The sequence below is a fragment of the Hippopotamus amphibius genome, chromosome 7 (genome assembly GCF_030028045.1).
Source record: "Hippopotamus amphibius kiboko isolate mHipAmp2 chromosome 7, mHipAmp2.hap2, whole genome shotgun sequence".
Lineage (NCBI taxonomy): Eukaryota > Metazoa > Chordata > Mammalia > Artiodactyla > Hippopotamidae > Hippopotamus > Hippopotamus amphibius.
The window spans coordinates 77,582,986-77,608,015 of record NC_080192.1 but is presented as its reverse complement, the minus strand read 5'-3'; the positions used below and the strand labels follow the sequence as shown (position 1 = coordinate 77,608,015).

General features: G+C 41.2%; 1 protein-coding gene across 2 annotated transcripts in view; it reads left to right on the top strand.

Annotated features, from left to right (window-relative positions):
• The window catches only part of AFF3 (ALF transcription elongation factor 3), a 556,683-nt gene that overhangs the window by 274,676 nt on the left and 256,977 nt on the right, over positions 1 to 25,030 (top strand). For both annotated transcript variants that reach the window (XM_057741064.1, XM_057741063.1), the window contains one exon: positions 16,783 to 16,830. In XM_057741064.1, coding sequence (XP_057597047.1) covers positions 16,783 to 16,830 — 48 coding nt within the window. The remainder of the gene's footprint in view (positions 1 to 16,782; positions 16,831 to 25,030) is intronic.

Here is a 25,030-nt window from a genome sequence, read left to right as displayed (position 1 = left end):
TAGGTATAAATAGATAGTCCCTCGGAGACTTCTTTTTTTACTTGGGGGGCACAGTGGGATTCGTGCCAACATCAAGGCATCTTCCTGCTTCCCAGATTTAAAAGACACAGAATGCAGGAGAGGCTGTATTGATGAGAGCTGGCTCCTTCTAAAGGCATGTCATAATGGAAAATAAGCCCTGTAATATCTCTATTAAGGTCCTTTGATTTTCTCTTTTTAAATGAGGTCTGGTAGGGCACCTGCGTGGCTCACAAGGGCTTCATGTCTGAACGGGCTGCACTGTCTGACCACGGCTTGCTGTCCATATGTATCTGGGTTTGCCCTGATCAGTACTCTGCCCGGCCTGTGACCTGCACTGAATGTCTCCGTGACTTCAGGCTAGGAACGCATCGAAGATTTGTTCAGTCTGAGCCTTGCACGTAGAACAAGTAGAGGAAACATTTAATATTGACGGTCACACTATGCTGTGTCTAGAAAAGGACCATTGGCTCTAATTATTGCCAAGTGTTGGCAGATCCTTCATCAGTAGAGGTAACAGATTCTGTCTATTAGCTCAAAGGTATAGCGAGAGGTGAAGAGACACTTTGATGGCTTCCACCATGTGTCTAGAAAGTGTTTTGGGCTTCACTGAGTACGTCTTTATAGATATTAGAGTTTCTATGTAAAGGGGCAGGAGCTTCATCTCAGCTGAATGAAAACTTTGATTTTTTCTAAAGTTAGAATTACAAAAGTGAGGGTCTTTGTACCATAGGTTTCTGTTTCCCACTTCTGAGCCTAGGTTTTGCCGCTGGAAGCCTCCAGTGGTGCTCAGAATAGGAGATAAAGTTCTTTAGGAGGTCAACTCAAGCACAAATGCAGGAAGTAAACCTACATGGGAAAAGAATTTGAAAAAGAACATATATGTATATGTATAACTGAATCACTTTGCTGTACACCTGAAACTAACGCAACATTGTAAATCAACTATACTCCAATATAAAATAAAAATTAAAAATATTTCTTTTCCTGGGTCTTCACAATACTCAGAAAATTTTTTGCGGAACATTTACACAGGTGAGATTTGAGGAACTGAAAAACAAATACTATATGCCAACGCATATATGTGGAGTCTAGAAAAATGGTACTGATGAACCTAGCGACAGGGCAGGAATAAAGATGCAGACGTAGAGAACGGACTTGAGGACACGGGTGGGGAAGGGGAAGCTGGGAGGAAGTGACAGAGTAGCATTGACATATATTCGCTACCAAATGTAAAATAGATGGCTAGTGGGAACCTGCTGCACAGCACAGGGAGATCAGCTCGGTGCTCTGTGATGACCTACAGGGGTGGGATAGGGAGGTTGGGAAGGAGGCTCAAGAGGGAGGGGATATGGGAATATATGTATAAATACAGCTGATTCACTTTGTTGTACAGCAGAAACTAACACAACAAGGTAAAGCAATTATACTCCGATAAAGATATATTTAAAAAAAGATTTGAGGAACCGAGAAGAGAACAGAAAAGTCAGCTGCTAGATGTGCGTCTTAACCCACACAGTGGGATTTGTTATGTCCAGTGAAGGTATGTGGATTCCCTGTATCTCCTATCTCACTTTGGAAAAATCTCACCTGCCTTAGCATGAAGCTTTCTTTATGATGTATTTTCTAAGGCACAGCTTTGCATTTTAGGGTTAAGTGTGTAATAAATGCTGCCTAAGTGTAGCAGTTTCCTCAGTAATAAGCTTAACCCTCTGTTTGCTGCAACCTGTAACCATGTAAGCTTCCTCTCTGTGAAAACGAATACTGAGTATCATTATAAACAGCCCTTCTCATTATGTTCCTATGGGTGGCACCTTTTATAGCTTGCTAATTGTAAACACACAGAACTCAAGTGCTTGAAGTTAAGTCAACAGGGTTGTAATGGATTTTCACCTTCAATGCTTTTATTGACTAATTGTTCATTAAAATCTCTCAAATCTCTACCTAATTAATCCACTTAATTTATTGGATATGGTCATAATTCTTATTCCATACTCATAGATTAATATTTTAAAAATACTTTTTGTTCTCTTTATGCGTTTTCTTCACAAATAACTCTTATAGACTTACAGCACCATAACTAAACTAGAAGATACAGAAATTCACTGTACATGAAAACGGTTAAAAAAAACCAACACAACATGGTCCTACTGTAGAGCACAGGGGACTATATTCAATATCCTGTGATAAATCATAATGGAAAAAAATATTTAAAAGAATATGTGTGTGTATATATATATATCTGAATCACTTTGCTATACAGCTGAAATTAACACATTATAAATCAACTATACTTCAATAAAAATTTTTAAAGTGAGAAAAAAATTTACTGTGCAACATTTTATTAATTGAAAATCGGTTGGAAATGACCAAAATTATAGCCTTAAAGTTAGCAAGCATCTCACACTTAGAGGTGTGAGTTAATAACTGACTTCCACTCAGAGAGTCACTTAATTTCTGGTTGAACATGTAATTAATCATACCCATTCTATGTTTGGATGGTTCTTTGAAAAAGAACTTTCAAGGTACTAAAATGACTCCTATACTTGATCCCATTGGTCCAAACTCCAGTGTCTGGAGTGACCCAGAATTACCTTAAGCCCTTTGCCATAACAATGGCCTTGAAACATGTCAGGTATCCAGTGTGGCCCATTTCACTCTTCTCCTTCCCATGACAATGTATCTCTGCTTTCTTCAACTCTTCCTCAAATGCTCAGACCCTTTGTCAGTCTTGTCATCCTTCTCTAGACTCCTGGAGCCTTCAGCTCAGCAACAAAGGGAAGCATTAAATGCACAAGTATTACTAAGAGTAATGAAGTTCTCATAGTGGAAGGAAAAAATGCTGCAGATATAAAGACAGAGAAGGAGATTGGGGAGGGAGCTGACCCAGCCCAGGCCTTAAACTTTCTGTTGGTCACAGGGACAGTGTGCCCATGAGATGAACATATTTCACATGTAATGCCCCATCCCACAGTCCCAGTCCCTGTGCTCTGTCCGAGTTTTCCCCCTTAACCTTTCACCTTCTAGGGTACTATATGATTTATTTGTTCATCATTTTACTGTCTCCTTTCACTAGAATCCAAACTCCACAAGGGCAGGAATTTTTGCCTGTTATATTCAGTTATGAATCCCTAGCATCTAGAACGTGCTGGACAGACACTTAGCAATAAGCTCAATAAGCATTTATTGAACAATACTTACTCCTTAGATATGGCTATTCAGTTAGCTACAAGCCCATGTAACCATATTAATAACCAATTCTTTTGTGTCCATCTCACTACTGGGAGATCTTATAAGTTCTTGACAAATAACTCATAGAAATCTAGATACGTTATGTTTAAGACCAGAGGAAGGACTTCCCTGGTGGTCGAGCGGTTAAGATTCCACGCTTCCACTGCAGGAGGCGTGGGTTCTGTCTCTGGTCCGGGAACTAAGATCCTACATGCCCTACAGCACAGCCAAAAAAAAAAGATCAGAGGAAATTGGAGAAACATCATCTGGTCTTTGTAAACTCATGCCAGCCCCTAGTAATCATTGCTTGCTTTTCTAAGTACTAAAATATAATATTCTTTATGTAACTCTAAAATAAAATGGGCGTATTTACTGATCAGCTGTCATGTGAAAGGCACCCTCCTGAATGCCTCATATGTGTTGCCTCATTTTGTCCTCACATATATTAGGTGCTGTCATTATCCTGTTGTATGGATGAGAAAGATAATGTCTAGAGAAGTTAGGTAACTTCCCCCGGGGGACACATATGACAAAAGCAGAACTTGATTTTCAAAAGCTCATGTTTCTGGCTACTCTACAATACAGCCTCTGGTGTGATTGGTGGGACCCTGGACAAACCTAGAAGTCTGTAGTTTGAGGATCCTACCTTAGGAAGAGCTAGAACTTTGGCCTTTTCCTGATGTGACTGTGATCTCTCTAATGCTTCTGTGACCACATCAGTAATTTCCTTCAGTGCCCTTAGTGCATTTGTTTTTTCTGGGGCTGCCATGTAGAGTGATGTAAAATGGTTTTAGCATTCTCATAGTGTTGCCGCCTAACTGCGATGTGAAGCCCTCTGAATTTGTTCTCTCCTAATTTTGAGGCTGGTTCTTGGTGTGAAGGCAGAAGCATGATAGAAGTCGAGTCATGCTTTTTTCTGTCATCTTCCACATCGTACCATTTCTCACTCCACTGTCTACCCGAGCAGTTGCCAGCCTTTTCTTATTCTCACTCTTCACCCTACCTTACAGGCTGTTTAAGCTCCCTCTCTGGGCACGTCACATTAAATAGTTAGTGTCACTTATTCCTGTTTAACTGATAAGTTTCTGGGTATCCTTTTTCTTTAGCCCAAAGGAAGTGTTTTCTAAAAATCATTTACTTTCCCAGTGTTAGAAATCAGGTCTATAATCAAACGTTGCATGTTATTTGTTGGTATTATGTTAGAGAGGACGGTTGATAAAAATGACTGATTTTTTTTTTTTTTTTTTTTGCTTTTTATGTGGGCCTTGAAGCCATAGTGTTAAGTAGAAAGTAGCCTTGACTAATTTTCATTTACACTTTCTGACTTAATTTGACTCTTCTTGGCATTTATCACAAAATGATCTTTTTCACTGAATTATTCCAGTGTAATCTTAGATGTGTTTTAATTAGATTTCAGGCCTTTGTATTTTATTTTTTCAGTAAACACAGTTAAAATTTTCTCTGTTGGAAAGAAAGCCTCTTGATGTGGAAAGCTGCCTTCTGATCAATTCAAATACTGTAACATCCTACTGAAAAAGCCAAAGAAGTCAAAGTGTGTGCTGTCAAAAAGGGACCTAAGCAAATGGTTTTCTCTCCAGCTCTTTCTTGCACTTGGAGGATCTTACGTGCTGTGTTAGGCAACATTGAGGAGCGGATATCTGCATTCTGTCTGGGTGGCATCTTGCCATAATAAGCACAGCATAGTTCAAATGGGGTATTTATTTATTATTAAACCTTTTGTTTGGTAAATCTTTTGTTTTTCTCCCTTTGACCTATAACTCCAAGGGGTTTTGTGATCCAGTGAGGGAATGAAGACACAGAGAGATTGTCTTCTCGTTGGGCCCCTCACAGGCCTTGGACTAGAGATGGAAAACAGTTCAGCCCCTGCTGTTGTAGGGACACAGGAGCTGACGTGTCTCTTCTCTTCCTGAGTTGCCCAGCAAGCATCAGCAGAGGATGGCTTTATCTGGTGATGTTTTACGTGGAAATCCAGGAGTCAGCCGGCACTTTCAGGGGCCTTTGGAGACCTACCCTGGTAGAGGAAAGGGAAAATGTATGGGAAAATCCAGGTTCAGCCCCAAGGTACCCCTAGTTCCAGAAGCCAGTGGACTCACTCTGCCTTACACCATGACACACGTACAGGTTTTGAAGGAAATGAGCATTTTATGGCAGTGGAAGGGAAAAGATAAAATGCATTACGACAGCTCTCCTCCTGATAGCCTGCAAATGTTTTCTAAGACTAACAGTGAAGCTGCACCAGCAGACTCAAGGGTGAAAATGCTGTAAATGTGCACAAATTAAGAAAAGGAAAAAAGAAGAAAATCTTTAAGTATGGCATTGTAGATTTGTTTAAAAATATAAAATTTCAAGTATTAAGAACTTCTCACCATCCAATCAAAATGCATGCTGATTTCTCATTCATATTTCCCACCTCTCAGGTGATCCTTCTCCCCTGCCCCCCAGCTGATTTCAGCCCGGTTTATTGTATTTATAGCATATATCCTGCTAGAGCATACATGGAAACAGTTGATGTCAGGCATACACAGAATGAACTCTGTTCTGGAGGCCAGATGTCCTGAGACCTTTTTGGAAAGGTGAAATGAAAATGGAGAGAAAAACTCATGAAGGACATAACATATTAAGGGTCATTTGTGAATCTCTGCTTTATTTCTTTTAGCAAAATGCTTAAATAAAATTAATACGTTGTGCCAAAGAGAATATTGTCAAATATGTAACCCCACTTTTGCTGTTTATAGTAGTCATTTCAATTCACGGCTAAAAGGGAATTGATTATCTGTCTTACCATGGGACATAAATCAGAGAAGCCCTAAGTAGCTTTAATTGGTTAATTTCGTCAGGCCCATTGGATTTCTCTCTCCATCTTGCAAGTTTTTGTGTTCAGGATTTCATGATTAGAAAAGAAAACTATGTTCTGACTATAAGTAATAAGCAAATGTGTTTTACTTGTGTATTTCCCTCCATCATTTAAGGGAAAAGAAAAGGATATAGGGATGCTCTATTAGTAAGCCTTCTGCTACCTACAAATAACATATTGTGTGTTATTAGATTACAGTTGACCCTTGAACGGTCAAAAATCCACATACTGCTATCTCTGCCTCGAAAACAAATGAATTGATACACGACTCACCCAAGGACAGGAAACAGTTTGGACAGAATCGGATTCAGATCCTAGTTTTGATTCCACATATGATGATCTCTAATCAAACACAAACTTTCCCCCACACTTAGTTAATTCAAAGATCTGCAAAATGAAAACGTAGGTACTATATTTATTGGGGAAAAAAGGACATATAAGTGGTTCAAACCCATATTATTTGAGGGTCAACCATATATAGGTGGGGTGCAGCATGAGATTCAGGAAAATGTTAAAAAAGGAAACAGTACATTTTAGAAGTCTCGCTGAAGTCTGCCTGATGTGAGAGGGTTAAGTACCTTCTGCATTGTCACTCTTGCCTGAGCCTGTGTTAAAACTAAGGACTGCACAGTTTTAGATGAGAGAACACAGAGTAAAGAACACAGAGATCTTGAAGTGTTCTTGTCAATTTCAGACTGCAGGTGGGACGCACATGTTCATTATTCCTGTTTTGTGGATTCTGTATCCAGCTTTGACAGGACAGTGTGGAGGGTGGCCCCGGAACACAGCACCGGGCACTGTAGTGAGACATGACCCCCTGGAAAAGCACTCAGTGTCAGTTGGTGATCAGGAGGTAAAACCACTGTCTCTGGTTTTAATCTCTTTATGCCATCAATAGATGTTTGACAGGGTCAGTGCACTGACAGACCACTTAACTTTCTGAAAACCAAATGCACTTTTAACTGCAAGGTCTAATTGAGATCACTGATTTTCATTATAAAAATAATAACATGATTGAAAGAGCTTGTCCTATGGCTAGGAATCTGATAAAAAATCGATTACTAACTCTTTAACAGTATTGCCTGTTGATAGAAGGCTAATACTTGTTCCCTAATTTATAGATACAAATGTGGAGATTAGGGAACCCAAATGATTTTCTAATGGTTTCTGTATTAATGGGTTTATGCTTAATTTTAATGAAGTGAATGAATGTTGATATTTTAAGAATTTGTCTTTAAGATAACTCTGGTAATTTTTGTTGATAAAGCAAAGACATTTGTAATGTAGACGACCAGCCATATTAACGTGTAAGACTTTAATTTTTTAAATAGTCTTTTTATTTTTTTAGTATATTGGCCATTTGTTATTCATCCAACAAACATCTTTAAGCGCTCACTATGTTGTACCAAGTACTCTGCTAGGTACTGGTCATAAATGCGTAAATGAGAGATACCATATCCACCGTAAAATCTACTGATACAAGTAAATGATAGTCATCAACCTATTTCTCATTTTGTTCTTTTCAGTTCAGTATGGTATTTATGGCTACAGTAAAATCATATTAAAAAGGTAGTGTGAAGGGGAGTGGGGAGAAACTGCTTAATGGGTGCAGTGTTTTACTTTGGGATGATGGAAATGTTTTGAAACTAGATAGAGGTGATTATGACGCACAACACTCTGAATGTACTAAATGCCACTAAATTGTACACTTGAAAAATGGTCGGTTTTCTGTTACATGACCTTCACCTCAATTTTGTTAAGTTAATACGCTTTGTGGTTTGTTCCTCTTAATACATTTATTTGGCTTTGTATTATATAGTAGAGTTGGAAGGTATTTGAGAAGCCTGGCTCAATCCCTTTCAGGCATTTTTTGGTATCTGAGTAGAATTCTGAAGATTTTTCTTATAGTCTTAAACATGTCTTGTTAATGTTATTCCTCATTTATTTTTCTCAATATTGTGGGTGGGATTTTTTTCATATTTCTAAAGTGTTTATTGCTGCTGCACAGAAGAGCTATTGAGCTTTGACTTTTTGCAGCCAACCACTTTTTAAACCTCCCTTTTTAATAACAGTAACAGTGGAGCCTTTTGGATTCTTCTAGGTATATGATCAAAAAAAAAACTGCTGAGATCAAAAAAAAAACTGAGATGATCACAGTTTTACATATTTTCCCTAGTGATACGATACGTTAAAGAGGCCTTACTATTAAATATTAAACAATTTTTGCATTCCTAGGACAAATCCCACTAAGTTCCTGCTAATTCTTTTTTTTTAAAATACATCTTTATTGGAGTATAATTGCTTTACAATGTTGTGTTAGTTTCTGTTGTACAGCAAAGTGAATCAACTATGTAAATATACGTATATCACTGTGCTATGCAGCAGCTTCCCACTAGCTGTCTGTTTTACATTAGGTAGTGTATATGTGTCAATGCTACTCTGTCACTATGTCCCAGCCTCCCGTACCCCCAGGTTCTCAAGTCCGTTCTCTACGTCTGCATCTTTATTCCTGCCCTGTCGCTAGGTTCATCAGTACCATTTTTCTAGATTCCATATATATGTGTTAGCATATGGTATTTGTTTTTCTCTTTCTGACTCACTTCATTCTGTATGACAAGCTCTAAGTCCATCCACCTCACTACAAATAAATCAATTTCCTTCCTTTTTATGACTGAGTAATGGTCCGTTGTACATATATGCCACGTCTTCTTTATCCAATCATCTGTTGATGGGCATTTAGGTTGCTTCTATGTCCTGGCTATTGTAAATAGTGCTGCCGTGAACATTGTGGTACATGTTTCTTTTTGGATTATGGTTTTCTCAGGATATATGCTGAGTGGTGGAATTGCTGGGTCATATGATATAGTTCTATTTTTAGTTTTTTAAGGAACCTCCATACTGTTTTCCATACTGGCTGTATCAGTTTACGTTCCCACCAGCAGTGCAGAAGGGTTCCCTTTTCTCCACACCCTCTCCGGCATTATTGTTTATAGATTTTTTGATGATGGCCATTCTGACTGGTGTGAGGTGATACCTCATTGTGGTTTTGATTTGCATTTCTCTCATAATTCTGCTAATTCTTATAACACTTTATTGAATCGTATTTACTGATAGTCTTTTGAGGATTTTATATTTATTTTCATAAGGAGATTGATTTATTCTCTTATGTGGGGTTTTTATACTAATATAATAAAATAAATCACATAGCTTCCCATTACCTTCTACTGTGGAAGAGAAAATATGTGGGAATTAGTTCTTCCTTGAAAGTTCGAAATACTTCACTTTGACACTATTTGACTTAAAGCCTTATCTGAAGATAATTTTTAATTTAATCTGCATTCTCAGATTTATAGGCCTAATCTCATTTTTCTTTATGTTTTATATCAGTTTTTTCCAGAAAGTTGACAACTTCATTAAAATTTTTCATTTATTAGTATTGTGTTCTATTTTGATATTAACTTCAGTGCTTCCTTATGATTATAAGTCCTTCCATATGTTTTATCCCCTTATTATATCAAATTATTTTGTTTATTTGGGTTTTCTTTTTATTGAACAGATTTTTAAGTGACTTTCCATTATTTTGGGTAATGTGTTTTATTTTATCTTTGTTTCTAAGAAATTATATTTTGACTTTATAAGTTCTGACTTTTTCCTTTGCAAATATTTCATTGGTTTTCTCCATTTGTTATTTTCTTCCTTTTTGTCTCTTTGATTTTAAATTTTTAATTGCTTAGCACATACATTGTCTTTTAAAAAATAATGAAAGCTTTTAGTGTATGAATTTACCTCTAAGACTGTCTTTGGGAGCATCCCATAATTTTGTTTTGCAGTATTTTAATATTATTTTTCTGTAAATATAAAGAGTTATAGTTATGTTTTTTTTTTTGTTCCAAGAGTTCTAGGAGATTTTTATGTCTGCACTGTTTTAATTCATAGCTTAATTGTTTTGATAACTTGTGGCTAAAGAGTCTGGGCTATAAAACAACTGCTTTTTAGAATTTTTTGAAGCTCTTTTGTAGCTCAGTATATAACCACTTCAGTAACTATTTCATGTATGTTTGAAAAGTTGGGGTTTCCTCATAGTAGTCTAAGTTCATTATATCTTTCAGTTTATCCGTATTTAATTTTATTTTCAAATTCTGTATTCCTCTTATATAGTTGGGATCTTGTTTTGGTATCCTGTGTCTATTAGGAAAAATAGGGGTGGATTAAAGATGTCCAATCATAATAATTCTATTTTTTTCCTTAGCATACCTTATTTTGATGCTCGATTAATACCCTATTTTTTCCTCATTCTGTTATACTCTCCCATTCTTTTTTTTTTTTTTTTTGGTATGAACTGTCCTTTAGCTGAAAATATCACCACTATCTGCTGTCATTTTGTTTGCATTCTTATGATATGCCTTTATATACTTTTTTTTTATTCTGTGTATTTTTTTTCCCGCAATGTATAAATGTCTAAGTGATGGTGATGACAGTAGTTCTGAGAGGAAGAGATGGATGTGAGCAGCAGAGAAAAAGGTGAACCAATTGGCTGAGCACATTCAGAAGATCAGGATGGAGACCCAGGAGGGAGGAAACTGGCTTTCCAGCTTTGGCGATCGGTAATCCGAAGCAGAGGGTAGCCTCAAAAGGGGAAGTGGGAACTTCCCTGGTGGTCCAGGGGTTCAGACTCCGAGCTTCCACTGCAGGGGGTGTGGGTTCGATCCTTGATCACACGCTGTGCGGCATGGCCAGAAAAAAAAAAAAAAAGTCATGCAGACATGATAGTTCCTAAAAAATTAAAATAGCACTTGTTAAAAGAAAAAAGAAAAGAAAGGGGAAGCATTAGGTGGGCATAAGGCCTACTGAAGAGAGAACTGGCTGCCTTTCTGCTGCCCGCAGGTGACCCTGTCCTCAGGTGAGGCTGGCGCCAACAGTCAGTTGATGGGGCTTCACTTCACATAGACTTGTGATAATCCCTGGATTCCACCTTAGATCCTCGCCCACTGCTTTCGTGGCACTGATGGACACCTAATTTCTCTGTATGTCAGTTTTTCTCTAAATCAAGAATAGTAAGACTTATTTAAAAATATTTCTGTAGAAGTGTTCAAGAGGGTGCATGTGATAAACAATTTATAAATGTTTGAGGACCTTTTGTGTGCTTGCCAACAAAGGTACTGTGGCTTTAAAATAGTATAATTTTAGAATGGAAGTTCCGCCTTCACCGTGTCTGATGGAGAGTTAAACTATTTTTAAAAATAGGATCCGTGCAGCTTCATCTCCTCCGTAGTGAAATGCCATTTCCCACTGATTGGATCGAGCCTTTTCTCCTTAAGCTTGGCTTGCTTCTTCCAGTGCTGTGTGCACGGCATGGTAATTAGGGGCTTAGGCTCTCAGGGGTAGGACACTCCTGGCTATTTCTTGAGCTACACTTACACGCAGCTCTGTTGCTCACATTGCACTGACAGAGTGTGTGGTGTGTATTTTTAAGTGGTAAGATTTGAGAAAAGCAGTTCCATGGAAAAAAGGAACGTGATCGACGAGGCTTGTAGAGAAAGGGAATCAGCTGGGGTTGCTTGCTTTTAATTTAACTTTAGTTGGAGGTTCAATGAGGTGAGGCTGTTATGACAGATTTGGAAATGTAATGATAGGAAAAAGGGGTGGGTTCATCAAAGTCGGAGTAAATACAGAGCAACAGCTCAGCAACTCAGCGTGAAGCAACAGCTACAAACCCTCGCAGAATAGGAGTAATTAAAATTTGCGTTGTGCAGCCCTCCTTCTCAGTGGGTACCTTTCCAAGGAAAGCAATGACTTTATTGTGAAAAATATAAACACAAATTTGGAGAATGTAAATTACAGGCATGTTTTAAACTTGTTCATAAACACTGAAAGTTTGAAAAATGTAAATATAAGCAAAGTACGCAATTACAGCTGAAACCAGATTTGAGAAAGAAAGAAGGTGAAAGGCCCCCCAGTCTCCCCAACCCTCACACCCTGCCCATCCCAACCCTACTTACCCACCCCCCTCCTTATGGAAAAGAAGAGGTAGAATTCTGCCCTCCAGTTTCTGAGGACACAAATCCTTGTCTCTAATTTGTTAATGTCACAGAAGAGATGGTAGTATTAACCCTTTCTCTTCACTTCCTCTCCTGTCTCTAACCCCTATGGTCTATGAGTGTGATGTTTGAGGTTAATGAGTAAGATCCAGAGTGACTAAGTATTGGATAATTTGCATCATGGGAAGGAAGAAGGAAGTTTACCCAAATACTATCCAGATTCTTTTATTTCCGTACTTTAAGCACGACAGTGACCTCAAGTTGAGCCAGTTCTAAAGGTTGAGCTTGAAGAAATAGCATGAGATAGTAGAAAACTGACTGAACTGGTGTTGGAGAAATGTGTGTGGGTTCTACCTTGACTGTCCCTTGCTGCCAGAACTGACGTTGGACAAGACTCTTTACTTTTCTGGGGCACAGTTTCTCCATTTATTGAAGTCATTGAATTGGGCGAAATGAGCTCTAAGGTTCCTTCCATTCCAAACTTCCTACAGTATTGTGCCTCATGGATCCACTCCAATCCAGATGGGGTCTGGGAAATTCAAACCCAATGTGGTATGCTTCCCAGGTGGCCCCAGGAGTCAGAAATGTTGCAGAGAAGGCCCAAGATTTTCCTCTGCCAAAGCTCCTCCACACTGTAATTGAAAGTGAGGACTCCCTGAGACTTTTGTAGGAAGTCCTTTGTCCTGGCCTCAGTTCTGGCACCTGCTCAGCTGGGCAAGGGGCCCTCCCGGGGGAGGCCTGACCATCAAAACTCATGGTTGAAGTTGCCATCAAGGTGACCCAAGGTAATAATCCTACATACTTCATCTACATTGATGAGGGAAGTATTCAGCAGGGCTTCTTTATTCTGTTTCCCTTTCAGTGTGTTCCCTTTTCAGAGTAGGGTAGTAGAAGTTTATATGATTATGGGGAGGGATACTAAGAGCCACCTGTCATTGATGTAAATCACTTCAAATGAAATTAAAGTGTAGTATTCAGGAAAAGCTTAGCTGTAAGGAATCAAACATACGAAGAGTCTTTGTAGTAAGTTGTGTACCTGGGTGAGTCCACCAGGAGAGCGTGAAGTTAAGTTTTCCTTGATTGATTGTTTTAAGGTGAAAAATAAAAAGTACATTGAGAGTTTAGCATTTGCTCAGCCAATGTGTTACATAGTAGGAAAGGGTTGGGATTGGGAAGTAGGGTGAGAGAAATGGTTGTGGTTTTGAAGATATGCTCTCCAATTTGATCTCTCATTCCCTCCTGAGCTTGTAAGGAGGTCATTTCAAAGGACCACTGAACCCTGGCCTGGCTGAGACTTCACCACACAGCCTTTTTGATGGTGCCTCTGGCTGCCCTGGAAATGGAGCAGGGTTTGGGCTAGTTCCGAAAAGAGCTCTCTCATCTAATTTGATTAGAGTATCAGAATGGTGCTCCAGAGCAGTCCTGAGATGAGGCATTGGGAACAGGAGTTTGGGGTGTATTAGATGTGTGTTGCCAAACTGGAACTTTTGGGAAAACAGGAATGAGGAATGAAATATTTGTAAAAAGCGTTTGAGTCTTCTAATCTTATCATGATATTTAACACTTTTTCTTGATTTATAAGGATATACTTATATGTTATGTTCATGCACTGTTAGCAACAGTAGTTGTGCTTTACACATTTTGTTATTGATCTTTTCATGATGAGACTAGAATGGAGTAATTTATACAAAATGTTCCTATTTTAACTAAAACATCAAATAATCTGTAAGGAAATAAACTTCACCTAAAAGTTCTCAAACTATTGGATTAAAGTCTTAAATATAAAAACTAAATATAAAAACTAAAACTGTAAAACTCTTAAAAGAGCACATGGGTAAATCTTCATAACCTTGGATTTGGCAATGGTTTCTTAGACATGACACCAAGAGCAAAGCAAAAAAAATAGATCAATTGAACTTCATCAAAATTAAAATTTTTGCATCCACGAACACTATGAAGAGGGTGAAAATGCATCCCAAAGAATGGATGAAAATACGTGCAAATCATACATCTGACTAGGGTCTAGTATCCAAAATATATAAAGAACTCTTACAACAAAACAATAAAAAAAATCAACAATTAAAAAGTAGGCAAAAGACATTTCTCCAAAGAAGATACACAAATGGCCAAAATGCACATGAAAAGATGCTCAACATCTTTAGTCCTTAGGAAAATGCAGATTAAAATCTCAATACGATACCATTTCACACCTATTCGGATGGCTATTATACAAAACAAACAAAACCAGAAAACGTGTTGGTTAAGATGTAGAGAAAGTAGAACCTTCATACACTGCTAATAGGAATATAAAATGGTACAGCCAGTATGGAAAACAGTTTGGCTGTTCCTCAAAAAGCTAAGCATAGAATTGCCATAAGACCCACCAATTCAACTCCTAGTTCTATACCCCAAAGAAGTGAAAACAGACATTCAAACAAAACTTGTATACAGATGTTTATAGAAGTGCTATCACAATAGCAGAAGTGGAAGAACCAAAATGTCCATCAGCTGATGAATGGGTAAATAAAATGTGGTCTGTCCATACAATGAAATATTGTTCAACCACAAAAAGGAATAAAGTACTGACATTGGCAACAACATGGATGAACCTTGAAAACTTTATCCTAAGTGAAACCAGCCAGACACAAAAGGCCACGTATTATATGATTCATTTATATGAAATATCTAGAATAGAAAAATCTATAGTGACAGAAAGTAGATTAGTGGTTACCAGGGGCTCGGGAGAGGGAGGAATGGGGAGTTCCTGCTTAAGGGGCATCGGGTCTCCATTGAGGGTGACAAAAATGTTCTAGAATTAGATAGTGGTGACATGGTGAGTGTGTGTAAGGCCAGTAAATTATACACTTTAAGATGGTTAAAATAGTAAAGCTTATGTTTTGTGTATTCTATCTACCACAATAAAAAAAAGTTTCCAAACTGGATAAACCTCATAGAAACCCTGCAAATGAAATACGTTTGACAAACAAATGAGCTCAGCTTTGCTGAGGGAATGGGTATATTTCAAGCACAGCCTTTGGGATTGGGGAAAGCTTCTGGAAGAGAAAATGTATATAACTGAGGATGAGTCCTGTTTCCTGGTCCAGACTTGCTGTTCTGTGGCAGGGGGCAAGTCAGGTAAAGGCCCGTCTGGGCCTCAGTTGGGAGCCTTGGACAATCTTCTATTTCTGGGTAGGAAAAGTCTCAGTCATGTGTGGGGCCTTTTCAAGCCTCACATACTTTAACTCACCCTGGCCCCTCAGCCAGTGAGAAGAGTGGAATATTTCTTATGGAATGCTCTACCACCAAGATAAGGGAGTGGAGGGGGCACACATGGGGTCTGGGGTGTGAAGGTACACTTTTTGGTAGAGCCTTTGCAATATTGAAAAGTCCTAGAGCTGGTTGTGATAGCACTCACATTCCTGGGAATGGCAGGAGGTAGATTCATTCATTCTCCTACACTGCCCACTAGCAGATGTTCACTGCACATGCTCAGGGCTGTGAGACGCACACGCTGGAGGACACAGAGTCCCTATGGGTGGAGTGTGTGTCCTAGAGGGAGGAGAGATCATTCCAGCGTCCACCCGTGAATTGCAGTTGTATTGTGGTGAGTGTGCTGAAGATGAAGAATGCTGCGTGGATGAGTGTTCCAGGGCCAGGGATGCTGCTCTGAGGAAGTCAGGGTTGACTTGCCCTCTGGATGACTTGAAATAAACAGGGAAGGTGCAGATCAGCATTCCAGGGGGAGAGAGGACTGTGAGGAGGAAGGAAAGCAATGTGGGCTTGGGGAAGACATTGCGAAGAAAGCCTTATGCTGGGAGGTCACACTGAGTCATGGTCAGTGTCATTGAATTAAAAGACCAGAGAGGTATCTTGCTGAGACCACAGCAAGCACTGCTTTCACATCCCCACAAAAACACCTCCTGTGCTCCAGGAGAGCATTACCAGCAGTAACCACACAGCATCTCTGAAACTTCAAATGGTCCCCAGAGCCAGCCGTGACCTGAAACCATGGTTCCTCAGAGCCTGTACCATCTCCCCAGCACAGGGCAGCGTGGGCTACAGAACCAGTGGCTCTGGAGCATGACACCAAGCCTGCCCTGCGAGTGCTAGGAGTGTGTGTGTCCCTTTCGTATTTCAGGTTTCAGCCCATCACCTAGTGACTCTAGGCTCTGAGGATGGTAGAACTAGCAGAGTTTCACTTGTATTCGGCAGGGCCATTGCATGTATTTGGTGGGTGGACTGGAACCACCTTTGCAGTGGAGGAGTATTTCTACACTTTGATGGAGCCCAAGGTGAACAGAGGTCACACTTTCCAGTCATGTGCTGAACTCCTAGGAACCTGCCCTGCTTAGAGTTGACGTGCTTGGAGGGCCTGGTGCTGCAACTCTGGGGCATGTATGATAATCTTGGCTGACCTGTCTGCGGTGCAACAGTGGGGGAGGGGGTGGTCACAGCCGTGACCGGAGTTGTACCATTAAGGAAAGGAGCTTATCTGTACGTCCCACTTCAGGCATGGCCCCCTGTCCAAACTCTATTAAGTTTGGAGGCTTATGTGTCACCTTTTCTTTGTAACCACAAGTCTATTCTGTCAGGCTTAATGTTGTTTCGCTTTGCTTGCAGGAGACTAGATCTGGAGAAACCAACAGCTGTGTTGAAGAAATCATCCGGGTAAGGATATTCTTTTACAAATCTTATACCAGTTGTTTGACATAGATTCCAAATAGGAGAGGGCGTGCAGCAGCAGTGTCAAAGTGAGCCCATTGTTCATGTGTTGTTTGATCTTTACCCTTTCTGAGGGTAATCACCTAAGTTGCCTAAATCACAGTTTACAAAACAACGCTTCCTTTAGAAACCTAAGAGCTACACCTCAGTCTGGTCCCTTTGCATGGGCTGAGGTGACGCTGCATGAAAGGGATCAGCTGGAAGACAGAACAACAGAGTTGAGATGAAAAATACAGTTGTGTTCACATTTAGATGCCCCCATTTATCACCCTACTATTTAAAAGCATCTTTTAATAGTCTGTGCTTTCCAGTCAGGCAGGGGTTGCCTGGTTATTTTTCTCCCAAACTTAATTAGAATCCAAAGCACTCTGACAAAGAAGTGATGCTCAGCGTGGAAAATTTATTTCTATATTGTTCTGCGTGTTATTATTTTGCCTGCTACTCTGTAAGCCTGTCCTTTTCATTGTCATCTCACATGCACACCCTCTGTGAACTAGTTTCACGTGCAGATTCACTTAGGCTGGGCCATTCTGCAATACCAGTGTTCTCCTGAGTATTCAAACTTATAATCAGGACGTCCTCTTCAACCTATATTTTGTCTTCACTCATATTTTTTCATCAGAATAACCTAATAATTTATAGCTCTCAGAAAGCTGATATTACGCTGGGCAAAACACCAAGGCAAATCAGACCAGATGGTGTGGCAATTCCCTATAAAGAAAAGAAAAACTTTATTTTAATATGTTTTTAACTTTTGGGCATCCTGCATACTTTTTCTTGAATTGCTAGTGAATTACAGTAACAGGGTTATTTGGTTTAAAATTTTACATTAACCATCAAATTGTTTTCAGAGGTAGGAGTGTTTTTTTTCCTTCCTGGAAAGCATTATTTCATAAATAAATCTTTTCACTCTCAAACTGACCAAAATAATTCATTGAAGTTTGGTTTGTTGAATTCGTGGTGACTTTTTGTTTTTGTGGTGGAGATTTATATAGAAAACAGTTGTCAGAGTGTGGTAGCTTCATTTCTGGCACTTAAGTATGTGCTGAATAAAATACGTGTTGCATTTTATATCTAAATTGTTTCAGGTAAACACAGTGTAAAGTGTGGATGTACCTTTTCTCTTTGTCTCTTTCAATATACTTTCATGTTTGGGGTCCAAATATTCAATGTTGAAGCCATCTTCCTTTGATTGGTTAGGCTGTTTATGTCTGCAAAATGTCAATTCCATAACACACCAGTCCCCTCTTTGGTCTCACTGTTTAGCTGTTTAAAAAAATCCTACCCCTTCTGATCCTTTCTTATCTCTTCTGAGGATATGGGAGAACTCCGTCATTTGACCTTTCTGTTCTATGCTTTAAGCAGGGCTTGCAGTTTATAAAGAGCTTGAGTAATTCTCATACCAAAAGGGTATACTTTAGATAATGCAAAATTCACTTAAAATAAAACTGAATGCGGCAGTCAGGAGTTTAAAGCGTTATTTTTACCTTGAGAGAGCTGATGAGAGCCCGGCACCCCCGTCCCCACTCCTACCTTCCCCCGATACCAACCCCTAATCCATCACACCACGGGTGCTGCCCCTGCCCACCTGGAACCAGACACGGAGCAAGAGGGAAGGTCTGGACCAATGCGATAATTGATTTATGCGCAAGTGCAGGGTCAAAGGTAGGCGGGATGCTGCCTTCACTGGAAGACAGCTGAGCTCTAAGTTCCATGCTTCCCAGAGCCCGTGAGGAGTGTCCCGGAGGGGAGACAGTCTGGACTGGCAGGTGATGGTGGTGCGGGTCCTGTCAGGTGAGTGTTTTCCTCTCCCCGCATCTGGCAGACTCTGAGGTGATAGTGGTGGCCGTTGGTGCTTCGGGAGCTCCTAGAGGATCACGTCTGTGTTCCCAGTTTTGCCTGGAATGTTTTTCTGGCCGTCACCTGCCTCTCACACCAGGCCGCCCCAGGATCATTGCCAGTTATCCTAAGCACCTCCTCTCCCACAAACACAAGCGCAGGGCTCCTTCTCCGCTACAGCCTGTTGGATTTGCTGTGTATCTGTCACACATCAGCATTCTTCCCGCACGGTGGCCCCAGTGTCTGGAATCTAGAATTCATGATTTTGTAGAATGAATAAATCAGTGAATGAGTGAAAGAATCCCCTAAAGGAGAACGATGAGTGTCACCCTGGTGGCTCACAAACGGATTCCCTTTGCTATAAATCACGGACAGGATGTATTGGCCTTTTTAATGCTGGGTTCCTGTGGATCAGCTTTGTGGAACCCAATTTTCCTGACCAGTTTCTCTCCCCTTGGGGTCAACTCAGGTAAACCTGATGTCATCGAGGTCACTAGAAGTGCTTATTACTTGAGGCTATCTCATTTTAAAAAGTGATGGCTTGGCTTCCTAGGTGGCGCAGTGGTTAAGAATCCGCCTGCCAATGCAGAGGTCATGGGTTCGATCCCAGCTCCAGGAAGATCCCACATGCCGCGGAGCAACTAAGCCCGTGTGCCAAAAAAAAAAAAAATTAATTAAAAAAAAAAAAAAAGTGATGGCTCTCTCTTGTGGAGGAAGATCAGGGTCATGAAAACTACCTTAAAATAATGAAAATTGAGATAGTCACTGGACAGGTGTTTGCCTGCCCTTGCCATGACAGGGAGGTACTGGAGACAATGGTGGGTCAGAGAGACATGACCCCTGGCTCTTTGGGAACCAACAGTGTGCTGAAAGAGTTAGATACTAAGTTTTTTTTTTTAATTTCATAAGTAAGTGTATAATGTGAATTGTGATAAATACTCAGGGTTTTATGGTGCTTACTCTAGGGTACAATTACCTAATTTGGGGTCAAGAATTACTTCCCTGAGGAAGCAGCCTTTGAACTAAGAGTTAGAGGATGAGTAAGAAAGCAACCTAAGGAAAATGATTAGGCTTCCAAGCAGAGGGAATGAAGAGCTCGGCTTGTTGGAGACCCAGGAAGGAAAGAGAAGGCCTGAGTGGCTGGAGAGCAGGTGGGAAGAGCCAGGCAGCAGAGGCCAGTTGTGCTCTGCCTTCTCAGCCACGTTCAGGAGCCCCTAAGCACAGGGGAACGGGTGAAGGACTGGAGCTGGGAGTGATGGGATCAGATTGGCAGCATAGATGTACCATTCTTGCAGCTCTGGGGACTGGCCTGAGGGGAAGAGGAGAAGGAAGAGGAGTGGGAAGCTGTTGCAGGTTCCAGCTGAGGGATGCTTGGTGGAGACATGGGAAGACTGAGGGAGATGCTGGTGTTGCGGGCAGGGGGAGGACTTTCTATGTCATTTTTTAGACATGCTAAGTTTGAGGTACTTTTGTGATGTTCACATAGAAGTGGAGAATGTGGAGAAGCTCAAAACAGAGGTCTGAGCTACAGGCCAGCATTTTGGAGGAATTAGCACATTCGTAGTAAAACCGTAGGAAGGGATACGTTTGCCTGGAGAGAGACTAGATGCCGAGAAGCAATGAGAGCCTGAATTCCACCATTTCAAGGGCAGGGTGAGAAGATGCACTGGCAGATGTACATGAGAGAAGCTGAGGGGAAATGTGACTGTGAAAAGTCACAGAATCGAGTGGGAGAGAGTTTCCATTCAACAGCGTGCAGAATTTCTCAGAGGACAAGAGAGATGAGGGTGGAAAAAAAACCCAGTGGATTGGACAACAAAAAGGTCGTTCGTGACCTTATGAAGTGCTGTTTCTGTGGAGGGGCAGGGGCAGGGTCCAGACTGGAGAAAACTGAGAGGATGGGGTCCCTGGGTTTAGAGACCTCTCGTGACGAAAAGCCGTGGTTTCCATCCAGGTCTCTTTTCATTTGCTATAAATCCTGCACAGTCACAACCACCAGTGAGGAAGGGCTAAGGTTTATTGAGCATCTACTATGTCTGAGGTTCTCGTCTAAGTTTCTTGCATGTGTTTTCTCATTGGACCATCACAGCTGCCTTCTGTGTATTTGGGAACTATTATCATCCCCATTTTGCAGAGGAAGAAACTGAGGCAAGGTGCGGGACTTCCCTGGTGGCATAATAGTTAAGCATCCGCCTGCTATTGCAGGGGACACGGGTTCGATCCCTGGTCCAGGAAAATCCCACATGCTGTGGAGCAACTAAGCCCATGTGCCACAACTGCTGAAGCCCACGCGCCTAGAGCCCATGCTCCACAATGAGAAGCCACTGCAGTGAGAAGCCTGTGCACCACAACAAAGAGTAGCCCCTGCTCTCCACAACTAGAGAAAGCTCGCACACAGCAACGAAGACCCAACACAGCCAAAAAAAGAAAAGAAAAGAAAAGAAAAGAAACTGAGGCAAGGGGAGGTTAAACCCAAGTGGCCAAGGGCACACAACTACCATGCAGTAGATCTGGGATTTGAGCCAATACCCACCATCTGGGACCAGCACCCCCTCTCTCTTACCTGCTGTGCTGTCTTATTAAAGAAAGAACCACCCCCCCACCCCCACCCCCGGCTCATTCATGAAACCACTCAGGCATTTTGCTGTGAAAGGGAGGTTTCCCGTTCCCACATGTTTATGATTCGAAAGTGCCTGATCACGTGCGTGTGCACTTGAACTCACGGAGGTTTTATGGCCAACGTTAGCAACCTCACCTTTAAGCTTCTTATTCCTCTCCCCTCTCTTATTTTTGCTGAGGTGACTGTTTTCAAGTCATTTGAATATTACATTATGTTCTCCAGTAAAATTATTTTTTATCCTCACTCGGAGAATTTCAGTCCCGGGACCTAGTAAATCTGTGTATTATTGCAAAATTCATTTAACCGAGGGAGAAATTATAACTGAGTTCTGTGGAGATGGGCACTAAGGGCTGGGAGCTTTCATGGCTGACATATGTTTGTAACAGACAGTTTTCTAAGTTACACTGTATTTCATCCCTAAAGGCTCCAGTGCTGTGATACTCAGGTACTTTTCCTAACATTATCCATTAACGTAGAATGGCAGTAACATTTGTTCAGCAAATAAAGTCCGTTTACAACTTAATAGGGTCATGCGGGCTGGAATCTAGAACGCACAGATTTTATGCCAGACAACTCTAGATGGCGGTTATTGAGGGCACGACTCATGATGTAGGGAGCCTTTGTCGTAAGAGACCGGCGTTTGAGATCTGGTTTGGATTTGAAGGATGAGTTTAGAGACAATTTCAATGCAACATCTGAGCAGATTATCTTCTTGGCTTTCATCTTTAGTCACTAATTTAGTTCCAATTTCCTGCAAAATATTCATGGCGAATATTTACATAGAGTTGCCTTTCCGTTGATATGAAAGGGGTAACTGGGACTTGTTTAAATTCCGGAGACCCAAACCAATTTCCTGACCCTGTAATTGAACAGCTTTCCAGCCAATAGAGGGAACTCCTTTTCTTTGGTTTTCTGGAAACAGGGGACTCTCCTAGACAAGATTTGCAGTTGTGATGCTGGGAGATCTGTGAAGAGTGAGTTGAGATCGCCATCCCATGCAGTGCACATCATCATGGCCCCCTCAGGTGTGCAGAAACCTCGTGCTTAAATGTCTACATGCTCCGTAACCCAAATGAAAATATATTAGCCAGTCTTGGAGAAAATAGAGAACAAAGAGACACCTTGTTTTAACTGATCTGTTTTGGTGGTTTGCAGAGGTGGACCTAGGTCAAATCTCCCCTGTTTCAGACCAGACAGGTGTTTCCTACCTCATGTTGTTTTCTTTATACATTATCTCATTTGTTTCAAGTAGTAAAGATTTTATTCATGACAAAATGAAGCCCACAAATGGCAAAATCAATCTGGGTATAACTGTGGAGGAGCCCCATTTATATATCCCATTACTTGCTATAGTAAAATAGAATCAAAGCAAAAGTAAACCTGGTGGAGGTCTAGAGAAATTCACCAAGCAAAACCTTCACAGCTTATCCAAGATAAATGTTTCACTTGGTAGTGTTTTGTTTTGATTTTTCTTTTTGCATTCGGCCACCTGGATGGATAGAGACAGCAATACCACAATTTATATCTTAGTTTACATCCGTAGGTGCGTCTTTAACTAGATGTTATTATATATATATTAGTCCTTTTGGCTGAAACCAAAACCCTACTTAAATGGCTCCATTTCTCTGCCGAGGGCATCCTGGTGCCCGTGAGGGGTATCCGTCGGCCTGCTGCTTGTTTCAGGGCCCCTTGGCTGCACTCTGTAGGCTGTGTGATGACTCCGGAGGTGTTCAGTTCCTGACAGAGGTGGGGCGAGAATCTGTTCTGAGCCCAGAGGCTTTGGGGTGATGGCCGAAGGGGCCGCGGAGATCTGGACGCTCCCGCTGGAGAGCGAACGGCTTTACCTTTCTGTGTTTAGCTGTCTCCTTCCAATGCACACGGTTAGACACCACAGAGGCACGTACAGAGCCAGGGCCGTGGAAGACCAAGGGGATGCTAGCAGCCTCAGCAGCAGCGGTCCGTGGGAATACACTCCCTGCCCTCACAGTCAAGGGTGAGTTCCGACACCACAGGCAACATCGTTGCATGGGTGTCTGTCAGTATCTTCCCGTGAAGGTGCCGACCGGAGGGAAGGAGGGGGTCCACACACAGTGTTAACAATTAGCTAGATGCCACAGGCTGTCCCAGAGCTCACGGCGCTGTGTGCCTCCTGCCGTGCCCAGGCTGGGACAAGGGAAGCCTGTCAGTAGCCAGACTGCACGATGGGCAGGGTTTCCGACAAGGTCAGAGATACACCTTCCCCATTTCTCGTGAAGAAACTTGCAGAACTTCAGCACGACGTTGGAGGACTGAGGCATTAAATATACTTGACTTTTAAAGTCTTCTGTTGCTCTAGACTTGCAGGGTACATCCATAGTGCAAAGAGATAATAAGACTGGGCTCAAGACAGAGTCAGATTTCTGGATGTCCTCTGCAGAGACAAACGTACTCTGGCCCTGGTGGTGTTCCAGCCTCATCTCTCACCCCTGCCCACCTCTCGCTCTGTATGTGGCTTCTGTGCAGGCAGTACCTCTGCTGTCTCCCTCACCTCCAGGCTTCACTTACGCGCTTCCTGAATCCCAGAGCACACTCTGTCTACCCCTGACCCCGAGCACCCGCTGTTATTTGCTTATCTTCCAAGCCCCGCTTAAGATGTCACTCCCGCCAGGGAGCCTTCCTGATTGCCAAAGTCTGAATTAGATGCTCTTGTTCTATATTCCCCAAGTACCCTTTACTCTTATCATAGCATTTATTGTACTGAGTCGTAATGGTCTTTCTTAAGCCCCATTAGGCTCTTACTATCCATCTCCAGGGGCTAGCAAAGTGACTGGCACGTAATGGATGTTTAATTAATGCTGAATAAATGGATGAGGAATAATGAATGAATGACTTTGACCTTTTGCTCAATGTCTGTTTTTGCTCTCTACGCTGTTGTCCTTCCAGTCCTCCAACAAAAAAAGATTGAGGAGCTGTCCCTCTGAAACATACGCTGTCCAAGGACAGCCAAGATTGTTGGGTTACCTGGGAGTATTAGAACACGTTCTGCAGTTGGCACAAGTTCAGGGGAGATGAGAATTCACTCCTGAGGGCTGGAAGTGAAAAGGCATCCCCAGCTACTGCTTGTGTCCATGCCAGAAGAGCTCAGACCTTTTGCATCTGCCGCTTGTCGTCTGATTATCTTTCACGAAACTGAGTTTTCCATTTTGATAGCTAATGAATGTAATGTACAAATTGAAGAAATCAAGATAATAAATTTGCAGGGATAATTTGGTTAATTACCATATTGCTGCTCGTGTAATTGAGGGAGGGAAGTTAAAGCTATTTCCACTGCTAATATGCTCCATGTACAGCAGCTCTTGGAACAATTAAAGCACATCTACCCAAAGTTATCAACTCAAGACATATATTTTAAAATTGTACTTTTGATCATGAAAACCACACACGGTGTTCTCTGCTATTTTTTCAAATGGAAGGTTGTGAGATTACACTGATTTGCTGCAAATTACTACTGTACACACACAGGAATGTTTACAATAATTTCTAAGGTTGAAAATGAGAATTTGAGGATCGACAAGATACAGGCCTTGAAAAATTAGAACATCTATCTAGATATTAATCACATCTTTTAAATGAGACATAATTACCTATAGTCCTTACACTCATGATTATTTAGAGTTATTATAACCTAAAAAGCCTTTGAAACCTGCC